The sequence below is a fragment of the Tasmannia lanceolata genome, unplaced genomic scaffold (genome assembly GCF_043159265.1).
Source record: "Tasmannia lanceolata isolate RefF3 unplaced genomic scaffold, GAP_Taslan_0.1 ptg000004l, whole genome shotgun sequence".
Lineage (NCBI taxonomy): Eukaryota > Viridiplantae > Streptophyta > Magnoliopsida > Canellales > Winteraceae > Tasmannia > Tasmannia lanceolata.
In genome coordinates, this window is record NW_027518681.1 from 8599086 (window position 1) to 8610631 (window position 11546).

At 40.8% G+C, this 11546-nt stretch overlaps 1 protein-coding gene and 1 pseudogene across 1 annotated transcript; one reads left to right on the top strand and one right to left on the bottom strand.

Annotated features, from left to right (window-relative positions):
* Nucleotides 1-518: 518 nt before the first annotated feature.
* Nucleotides 519-4571, bottom strand: LOC143875622 (heat shock 70 kDa protein, mitochondrial-like; annotated as a pseudogene).
* Nucleotides 4572-6551: 1980 nt separating this feature from the next.
* On the top strand, nt 6552-11223 carry LOC143876227 (ABC transporter G family member STR2-like). The gene is made up of 4 exons (XM_077377948.1): nt 6552-6666; nt 6938-7248; nt 8679-9388; nt 10230-11223. The coding sequence occupies exons 1-4, from the start codon at nt 6552-6554 to the stop codon at nt 11221-11223; spliced, it is 2130 nt and encodes a 709-aa protein (XP_077234063.1).
* The last annotated feature ends 323 nt before the right edge of the window (nt 11224-11546 follow it).

The window sequence follows — 11546 nt, forward strand, 5'->3', positions numbered from 1 at the left end:
AGTTTGTACCTCCAAATCGACTCGTAATCAGGTTAAGAGATTGAATCCGCTGAGAAGGACAGAGCTGATATGATAACTCAACATATCAGCTCAAACTTTCACCAAAGAATTCAAGCAGCACAATGAAAGGAAACAATAAGACAAAAATCCACCCATATCATCAACTGAAGAGAAAAAAAAGAAAAAGAAAAAAAAGGAAACATGGGCTACTCAAGAAACTGGCTTAGTTTCCCACATCCCCCATCTCTCAAAAGACTAATAACATATGTAGATTACAGACAGCTAAGGTTTATACTAAACCTTCTATGATGATTTTAAGTACAAAACTGCACATATTAAATCTATAACTTTTTACAAAATTAAGAGACAGGATATGAAGTCTTGAATTCCATACTGTTAGAATATGTGGGATCCAACGGTTGGATTGGGTTAAGATCTCACCGTTGGATCATCTTGGAGGTAGATTGGGTAAGTTAGCTAAATGAAGCAACTAGATAAATTAGCCAAGTGGATTTAGAAGAGGCAAGCAAGAGAGATTAGGAAAGTAGATTTGATTAGGTTAGATTAGAATATTCTAGTGTTATCTCTTTCCATAGTTGTCTTGATTTATTTCTATGTTTATCATGTAAGTGCTCTTTATAAGCACCATCAATTGTCTTTGTAATTTATCCAACATATCCAAGAATTAGTGAAATCCTTAAAATTCATCACATACCTCCTTGAATCACTCAAAAAACAAGGTTCATATCACCTGTTAGCCTCCTCACTTCTTCACATCTTCATAATCTGCTTCTGGTGTTTGATCACCTCCCCGGGACCCACCAGACGCTGACCCACCGGACCCGCCGCCCGACATGTGCTGCCCGATCTTTGAAACGGCCTTGTTCGCAGCATCGAGCTTAGCCTTAATCTCATCAACATTTTCTCGTTCCATTGCCTTCTTCAGATCGGCCACTGCTGACTCTCTGATGCAACCTCAGCTGGGATTTTATCCCTGTATTCAGATAAGCTCTTCTCTATACTGTATAATGTAGAGTCGGCGCTGTTCCTAATATCAATCAGAGCTTTCCTCTCCTGATCCTTCTTTCAGTACAATTCTGCCTCCTTAACCATCTTTTGGATCTCTTCCTCTGAGAGTCCTCCCGATGAACGGATTGTGATCTGTTGCTCTTTTCCAGTGGCCTTGTCCTTGGCAGACACTGTCACAATCCCACTGGCGTCAATGTCGAATGTGACCTCGATTTGGGGCATGCCTCTGGGTGTGGGTGGTATGCCGACGAGCTCAAACTAACCTAGAAGCTTGTTATCTGCTGCCATTTCACGCTCACCTTGGAGTACTCGGACACCGACCTGAGTCTGATTGTCGGCCGCAGTGGAGAACACCTGATCATAGATTTAGCCATGGCTATCAGAGATGAAAATCAAATAACAAGTAGACAATTCATAACCAAATTCACAGTAAAAAGCACAGCATATCAAAGCCAGCCCAAGGACATGCATCTAGTAATGATAGCCATAAGCATAAAAATGATACTGATGATGAATTGATGACACCTCATAACTTGTTGGTAAGGATGATAATGCCAATGCATATTCTTGGAAGGGAAATGATATTTCCATTCCCTTTTGGTTGCCTTTTCCTGAAAATTAAGCTATTTTAATACAAGGAAAGGTGGTGAAATTTCATTTCCCATTCTTCCAAACAAACAATACTAGCATGGCAACACAAAAACTGCCTGATTACCTGATTGCAATTGTCCGGAGCCAGAGTCAACAACTCAAAACCATCTTGTAAATTTACGTTCGCCTCAAGCCAACTGTAACTTGCCAAGGCACTGTTCATTTTGGATTTTGAGTGCAAAAATGATTATTGGATTCAAAACTGCATTTAATTTGACGTCTAATAGACAGTTTAGGAAACAAAATCAAGTCTCAAAATAAAAAACGAATCAGGCACAAATAAATTATGGTGTCCCTGTATAATCCCCACACACGATAAGTTTTTGGTGATGGTGTGCACCCGTGTAAGCAGGGGCGATGCCACATGAGAGGAAAGGGGGGCAATTGCCCCCCTTATTTTTTTGGAAAAAAAAAATATGCCTTTATTTTTTAATAATTTTTTAATACTTACCCCCTTTTTTTTTAAATATGCCCCCCTTTCCAATAGAAAATAAGTTTAAAATTTTAATTTTACCATTTTTATCTCTCTTTTTTGTGCAAAATTTACTATAATTTTTGCCCCCTTGTGCAAAATTTCAGATAGAAATTTTTTCTATCTTAATTTCAAGATAAATAAAAAATTACTATAATTTTTGCCCCCCTTGTGCAAAATTTCTGGCATCGCCCCTGCGTGTAAGCCACTTGATCACAACTGGATGGTGTTATGTCAGAAAGATCCAACATGTCTGGCTCACTGCCTACGCTGGGTACTGGACCAAGATCGGCGGCTGGCCGCGTGGTCCTAGGCCTTGTGCCAGCAATGTCCCCAGTCTGGAATCTTAATAAAGATAATGGTAGCGCATTTCCCATCAGCGATTACATTTGGGATAGTAGGTAAGCACCACGATCCTACGAGTCGTGAGCCTTTTTCACCTCCGTCGCGACAGAGTCTTTTTTTGTGGATGGTTGAGATTAAAAAACATAATTTTCAGATGACGCACTTAGCCACGACGGAGGTGAAATGGACTCAATATTATATAAAAGTAATGTATAGTTTTTAATTTTTAGTGGTATCCAAACAGGCCCTATACCTTTCAAACAATTAATCATCATCACACACACACACGTGCGCGCGTGCGCGAGCGCACATACACACACACTCAATCCATTTTTAGCAGGTGATGGAATATGTTGGCAGTGATACAAATCATCACCGTCCAATCAGGCGACAGACAAATGATTTAGTTTGCAAGTGAAAATTCTGGATCAAAGCCTTCTCCAATATTGTGAAATTTTGAGGACTAACCTGACTCTTCTTTGTGGGAATGGTTGTGTTTCTATTGATCAACTTGCTGAAGATACCTCCCAGTGTCTCAATTCCGAGTGAAAGAGGAGTGACATCCAAAAGAAGCAACTCCTTAACGTCTCCGCGTAGAATGCCACCCTGAATTGCAGCTCCTAATGCAACAGCTTCATCTGGATTGACTCCTTTGCTCGGAGTCTTCCCGAAGATCTCAGTGACCACTTCTTGAACTTTTGGAACTCGAGTCATCCCTCCGACAACAAGAACCTCATCCAGATCCTTGGGTGATATGCCAGCATCCTTCAAACATTTAATACATGGTTCTTTGGTCCTCTCAATCAAGTGGCTCACCAAAGACTCAAATTTCGCTCTTGTCAATGTGATATGCAAATGTTTTGCTCCAGAATCATCAGCTGTGATAAATGGCAGGTTGATCTCTGTCTGGGTCGTAGAAGAGAGTTCAATCTTTGCTTTCTCAGCTGCCTCCCGAAGCCTTCGCAATGCTAGTCTATCCTTTGAGAGATCAATTCCCTCAGTCCTCTTGAACTCATTCACTAAGTACTCTAATATGACATTATCAAAATCCTCACCACCCAAGAAAGTATCACCATTGGTTGCTTTAACCTGCAGGAAATGCAATTATATGAGATTTTTCACCCAGATTGAGAAACTATAACTGTTTTAACAAGAGCAGATTTATAAAAAAAAAAAGCTTACTTCAAAGACTCCATTGGAAATTTCTAGTATTGAAATATCAAAAGTTCCACCTCCAAGATCAAACACTGCTATAAGACCCTCTTTGTTATTCATCCCACAAGAAAGGGTGGCAGCTGTTGGCTCATTTATAATCCGCGCCACATCCAAACCAGAAATTCTCCCAGAATCCTTGGTTGCTTGTCTCTGAGCATCATTGAAATAAGCTGGAACGGTTATTATAGCTTTTGAAACATCCCTTCCAAGGTAAGACGCTGCAGTTTCTTTCAACTTATTCAAAATAAAGGCAGCAAGTGAATATTGTTGCCCATTTGCTTCAACCCACACATCTCCGTTGAGACCCTTGACAATCTTGTAAGGAACCCTCTTCATATTCTTCTGTACTACAGGATCGTCAAAACATCTCCCAATCAAACGCTTGGTTCCAAAAATTGTGTTTGTTGGGTTGGTCACAGCTTGACGCTTCGCTGGAGTTCCCACAAGCACTTCTCCCTTTGGAGTGAAGGCAACCACGGATGGTGTTGTTCGTGATCCTTCAGAGTTCTCAATTACTTTCGGATTCTGCACAAATTATTAGTAGAAATGAGGAAAAAAAAAACTGTATTGCAATAAATGAAGGCACAAGATGTCAGGCAACAAACCTTTCCTTCCATTACTACTACACATGAGTTTGTGGTGCCCAAATCAATCCCGACAATATCATTCCCAGCAGGTTTTGAACTAGATCAAAAGATTTTAAACATAATTTATCCTCTGATAAAAAAGAAACATGTGGATGGTTTAAGAGTTCAAAATGAAGTCTCATGGAAAAGAAGGTCACAAACTTTAATTGGTATGTACCTCAATGGTCATGTCAAACTTGCCAATTTGTCAGCCAAACGAGAAGACCTTGCATTGGTAGTCACCTGCACGAGCAAATCATGATAAAATAAGACAAGCTTTAATGGGGTGATTCGCTCAATATATGTTTGCTCTAAATAATATCTTCGCATCAATCTTGGAAGAGAACTGAAATAATAATTGGAGCAGATGTTGAGATGTTGAGGATTCTCTGAGGTTTAGGAAAAGAAGTATCAAGTTGAAAAGAAAATGATTGAGACAGAAGCACCCCATCAAAATATTCTGAGAAAGTAATCAGACCATACCACCAATAGGCTTGTGATAGAGTTGGTGTTATTTAAATCATCACATCATTTAACATATTATGTGAAACAACCAATTACTCCAAAAGCTTAAGCTGTTAGAGTTGGTGTTATTTAATCATTTCATAATTCAACCCCCCTCTTTCACGTGTGACCCCTCTTTTTTTTTTGGAATACTTCCCACAAGTATTATGTGAAGTATTTGTGTATTGTTATAGAGAAATACCGGCACGTAACGGTTGAGAGAGAGAGAGAGAGAGAGAGAGAGAGAGATGTATGTGTGTGTATCGTTTGTTTTGCGCGCTGTTTAGAAGTGTTACCGGCAGGAGCAGGTTGATGACAGTTGTGGAGGGTGTAGTTCTTTCTTCGGGGGGAAATTTGTTACAAAATTCTCGGAATTGAAAAGGGCTGATGATATTGGCACTACCATGTTTTGATAATTGCACTAACTCATATTGTCTTTTATTATTTAAAAAAAGTTGTCAAGCGTTTTCACTGTTCCCTGAAAAGCTTTCAAAAAACCAAATAAAAAAAAGGAAGGATTTGCTAGGCAATTTCTAGGCTCACTTTTGCTGGAGAAAACAGCCAACTAGATGAATTAAATGAAGAGACAAAATCTGCTAAACTCAGATGCAAAATCGCCTAGCAAATCCCTCAAAAAGATAAGACAAGCTGAGTTTGTTCAAATTTCAAAATACGATAGTGCGAATATCAGTAACCATTGAAAATTCCTTGAAAACATTTCCACCCTTTTATGACCCATTTCAAACTTTTTTTTGGTGTTAAAAGAGTAAAAACATTTGGTAATGGCATAATTTCATAATGTAACATTTTCTCATATTCTTCCTTCTTAAATCTCCCTCTCTCTCTTTTGTAAACAAAAAAAAAAAAAATATTTTCAAGGCCATTTTCCCTCTCCAAATTGGGATGTGTAAACTAGTAGGATGGTGATACAACAAGGGGGCCATTTGCAATGTGTTTTGGACTCAAAATCCAAAATGAGTAGGACCTTAAATATGTACATGCTCAAAATCCAAAATGAACAGGGCCTTAAAAATGTTCATGTTTGGAATTTTGCACGTCTTAAGCCAAAAATGTACGTCAAAACCGCATCTTTCTTCATCCATGCCATCTAAGAGGCTTCTTTAGATGGCCGACCACAGAATTTTTTCTTGGCAAGATGATCCTACCACTCCCTTTGGTCTTTTTGTTCTACGCATCCATCTTTGCCCACTTATCACACGGCTAGTATCATCTGATTTGTAAGATTTTTGAACCAAAGGATAGTCTTGCTTAACACATCCAGATGATGGGTTCCAATCACTTACACATGTTACTTGTATAGAAAAGTTCGCAATATCAAACAACTAAACTGGGGCCCTTATTGATAAAAATATATTAATCAGGAGGAAGTGATATCTTCCTTCCCTTTTCTTCCCGGGGGCCAACCTCTTTTTAGACTACAAAGGCATGGCCCGGGGAAGAAAAGGGGGCGAATATATCATTTCCCTAATCAGGGGGCTTTTGAAGAAAACAAAGGCACCTTAACGATCCCACAGCTATATCAATGAGCACACCTTTGGAACCAACTCCAAAACTAACACATCACTATCTGTATCTCTTCCCTCTCTTTTAATTCCCCTGCAACGTTTTATCTTCATTAAGAAGAAGAAGAAAAAGAACAGAAGATGACTTATCAACAGAATAAAGACGCCGACGATGTAGCGCTGGACATGAATTTCACCGGCGGCCTCGAATTCTTCAACCTTACGTACACAGTAACGAAGAATCAGAAGCTGGATGGGAAATGGAGTAGTCATGATGTGAATTTATTGAAGAAAATCACGGGTTAAGTGAAACAATCAATCACTACAAAAGCTTAAGCTGTTAGAGAGTTGGTGTTATTTAATCACTTTTACTTCAACACTTTCCTTCACGCCTGGACCCTCTTTTTTCGGGTTGGCCATACATGTGAATTTTTAATATTGAGTATTTATTGGATTTTGAACCCAAGACCTGCCGTGAGATAATATAGCTCTGATACCATGTGAAACAACCAAGTATTCCAAAAGCTTAAGCTGTTATAGTTGGTGCTATTTAATCATTTGCAATTCAACAGGTTACGCAGCGAAGGGTTGCGTCACGGCCGTGATGGGTCCTAGCGGTGCCGGAAAGTCGACGTTGCTGGATGGATTGGCTGGACGGATTGCGAGTGGGAGTTTGAAGGGAAGGGTTTCGCTAGATGGGACGGACAATTCGGCGAGCTTGATCAAACATACGTCGGCATATGTCATGCAGGACGATCGCCTTTTTCCGATGCTGACTGTTTACGAGACTCTGATGTTTGCCGCTGATTTCCGATTGGGATCAATTTCAATGATGGATAAGAAGGACAGGGTGGAGAAGCTGATTGATCAGCTAGGTTTGGCGGTAGGTGATTCAAAATTCTTAAATTCTTTGATTTCACTTAGACCACGTTTGGATACCCACAAGATTTGGATTTGGATTTCTGACACTTGACACTTGACAGTTGAGATTTGGTTCTGTATCAAATCCTTAAATTTCCAAATCGAAAAAAGATTGGATTTTCAAATCTATTCGCAAGATGTTATTTGGAAATCCATATTTGTGGCAAGTACCTTCACCCTCATTGCTCCTCAACCTTGCTGCTGCAGCAAGCAAGACGTCCCTCACTCACTCCCTCCCTCTCTCTCTCACAACATGAGCATGAAGATGATTGATGTATTTTGTATCCAAATTTCAAATCCAAATCCAGATACAAAAACATGACATATCCGAGAACGTGGCCTTATAGTTTCAAAACTCTCCAACATCATCGTTGTTGGTCGCCTTCTTGTCCAAATCCACATTTTTGCATGCAAAGCCAATCGGTTTACTAACGTTAACCGATTAATCAGGCTGTGTCAACTGAGTACTCGGGCGTTGTTGTGCTAAGTCGACTAGGATTTGCTTTCACCGCATTTGCACCGCATTTTGAAACACTTTTCACTGATTTGCCTTGGTTTTGATGCAGTTTAGTGTATGGGTTTTATCATTTGCTAACGTTGTTTTCATGATTTTGATGGAAAATGGGAAGGTTTTTTTATTAATTTATTTGGTGGGTGCGTGGGCGTGGGGGCCTGGGTTGCTGTAGATTGGCGGAACAGTAGGATGATCCAGATCATCCATTAGCGGGCCATACTCTATAGTCTGTACATAAAAACTTAGTATCATCCATCAGTGGGCCATACTCTGTAGTCTGCACAAGAAACTTAGTCATTAGATGATCAAGGCCATTAGATCACTGGCTTCTAATGTAGGGTTAAAATAAAATTCCCATACTCCATCTTCAATGAGTAAAAGTCCACTGATCGGATGGTTAGGATCATTCGCTGATTTTTGCGATATGAATGATCAGGCCCACCAATGGTAGGCCCAAACTGATGGTAGATCCATTGAGCAGGCCACTCCTTTGGACATTCCTGACCATGTAATCAATGGCTGTAAATGGATAAGTAATGCCCCTTTGTAAGTCACTGTTTGGATGGTTAGGATCATCCCATTAGTCGGTTTTCGCATTACTTCGGGACCAACCAAAGCAGTCGTCCTACCATTGGTGGGCCTGATCATCCACATGCCCCATATATTTCAACCCAAAGATCCAAATTCACCATTATTCATTTTTCTAGGGCGATGATATTTTCACCCCCTCCTCAGTACGCATTCACCCCCCTTTTAAAACGGGGACGTCAAAACGAGTTAAAGTTGCCCACTGTTCACGTTATAAGGGGGGCGAATGCGTAGTGCTGACGGGGTGAAAATGTCATCTTCCTTTTTCTAATATCAATTCTGTTTTGCAGTCATCTAGGAACACTTACATAGGTGACGAAGGGAGCCAAGGGGTATCTGGTGGTGAGCGCCGGCGAGTCTCCATCGGAGTTGACATAATCCATGGACCCTCTTTGCTCTTCCTAGACGAGCCCACATCGGGTCTAGACTCGACTAGTGCCCACAGTGTCATCGAAAAGGTGCACCATATCGCCAGGTCAGGAAGCACCGTGATCCTCACCATCCATCAACCATCGTACCGGATCCAGATGCTCCTTGATCACCTCATAATACTCGCACGTGGCCAGCTCATGTTCCAGGGCCCACCAAAGGACCTGGCCCACCACCTTGATCAAATGGGACGCAAAGTCCCTAAAGGCGAAAATCCCATAGAACACTTCTTAGATGTGATCCAAGATTACAATCAGTCTGAGATTGGCGTGGAAGCATTAGCCAACTTTTGCCTAACCGGGGTGAAGCCACAGAAGCTCTCTGATTTGGATACGTCGATCTCAATGGTCCCATCAACGCCACAGAAGGATGGGCCCGGCGATGAAGGGAGGAATGGCAAGCAGACCCCACTAGGAAATCGGAAGGATCAGGATTTTGATCACAGTCTCAGGAGTCCTTGGTCATCGTTGAGATCTCCTTGGAGTGGGTCCCAGAGTGGGGTCAAGGAGACCCTGGGATTTTCTCCCTCAATCAATCGTGGCCATCGAAAATCATCGCAGAGTTCGCTAAGGTATGTGCTCCATTGAAGGGGGGTTACCATAATTTCATTGGCTTCTACTGATGAAATTAAGCTAAACCGATCTACTATAAAAGGTTTGGTAACGAGCTTGAAGCTAATCCCACATGTGTTTGACCGCAGAATAGGTATTCATGGATAAGATCTTATTCTGAGATAAGTTGTTCTGGATAAATTTTGTCAAATGATTTTTATCCATGGAAAACATTTTATTTCATAAAATAAGTATTAGCGAATTCCACCTTTTGATGGAAATCATACCCTTATTTTTTAAGATAGAGTGCTTTTCTGTGATAGATCTTATCATGGATAGTTGAGCGACAAATAATGGATAACTCTTATCCACGACTATATCTTATTCAGCACAATTTATCTAGCAATCACAGATTTAATATGCTACTTGGCCATGTAAACCCCTTTTTTTCCAAAAAAGTACATTACAGCCTGCACCATTGGATGATCCAAACCGTCCATTTGTTGAGCCACAATGTAAATAGGGGGTAGCCCAAAATCATTTCCATAAAATGATCCTAACCCTCTGATCCATATAGGGACTGCACATTGAGATCAGAGGGTTAAGATCATTTACGGAAATGATTTTTGCGCCACCCCCTATTTAAGTTGTAGCCCAACAAATGGACGGTTTGGATCATCATGGTGCGGGCCCTACCGTACTTTTTGCAAAATACGGGTTTGTACAACCGCACATCATATAATTTCTCTCCAAAAAAAATGGTGAATATATATGGTGAAAAGGGGGTGGAATTATCATTTCCCATACATGAAAATGTTCTTGAATTTGGCTTTCATGACATGTTTCCTCTTTGTCTTGTAGTTCCCCGGGCTACTACAGTTACTCTAAAGAGATACTCCTAGACACCCCAACCCCTCACAGTGCTACCAGCGACTACACCTGCACTGAGGGCGACTACTTAACTCCGACCGACTCAACCAACACCTCCGGTGGCCTCGGCCATCACCCCGAGCCCAAATTTGCCAACTCCTTCCTCGCCGAGATATGGGTCCTCACCCGCCGGAACTTCACCAACATCCGGCGCACGCCAGAGCTCTTCCTTTCTAGACAAATGGTCCTCACATTAATGGGTCTAATGATGGCCACCATGTTTTTAAAGCCCAAAGACGATTTACAAGGAATAACAAACCGTCTAAGCTTCTTCATCTTCACAGTATGCTTCTTCTTCTTCTCATCCAATGACGCCGTCCCCGCCTTCATCCAAGAGCGCTTCATCTTCATCCGCGAGAGCTCCCACAACACTTATCGGGCTTCTTCCTACACCATATCGGGCCTAATTACATACCTCCCATTCCTAGCCGTCCAAGCGGCCACATATGCCGTGATCGTGTGGTTCGCCTTAAAACTACATGGAAACTTCCTCTACTTCTTACTCATTCTCTATGTGTCACTCTTGGCTACCAATTCGTTTGTTGTCTTTGTTAGCTCAGTGGTGCCCAATTACATATTGGGTTATGCAGCCGTGATCGCCTTCACCGCGCTCTTCTTCTTGTTCTGTGGGTACTTCTTGAATAGCCATGATATTCCAAAGGTTTGGAAATGGATGAACCACGTCTCGACGATGAAGTACCCGTATGAAGGGTTGTTGATGAACGAATATCAGACGAATCGGACTTTCGGGGTCGACATTGATGGAAATAATGTGACCGGAAAATTGATCTTAGATCAATTGAATATTAGTACTAGTAAGTCAGATAAGTGGAATATGATCTATTGGTTGTTAGGGTGGGCAGTTTTCTATAGGGTGTTATTTTACATAATCCTTCGTTTCTTCTCCAAGAACAAGAGAACATGAAGATGGTTAGGGTTTATATATGATCTTGAATTTGTTCTATAGACATTGTTGAAACTGTTTGTTTTTTAATGTTATAAAGAAGCTTGTTGATATGTAGAGGAGCAATTGGGGGTTAAGATAACATAAAAAAGTAACCTTTTGATAACAAGTTCATTGAAGATTACGACTTAAATTCAAAAGGATGCTGAAATAATGTGTCAGATTTGCTTTACAATTTATTAACTGTTGAGATTTGTCCTACTGGAAAAGAGGCCCCAAATCTTTCTTTTCTTTTCTTTTTTTGCTGAATGGTTGTCCCAAATCTTTCTTTGTCATATAGAATT

What these genes read in the sequence shown, in the direction of transcription:
- LOC143876227 (XM_077377948.1), top strand. Translation starts at nt 6,552, where the DNA reads ATGAATTTCACCGGCGGCCTCGAATTCTTCAACCTTACGTACACAGTA. An exon ending in TTTATTGAAGAAAATCACGG is followed by an intron (nt 6,667 to 6,937) that starts GTTAAGTGAAAC and finishes GCAATTCAACAG; the next exon opens with GTTACGCAGCGAAGGGTTGC. An exon ending in TCATCGCAGAGTTCGCTAAG is followed by an intron (nt 9,389 to 10,229) that starts GTATGTGCTCCA and finishes TTTGTCTTGTAG; the next exon opens with TTCCCCGGGCTACTACAGTT.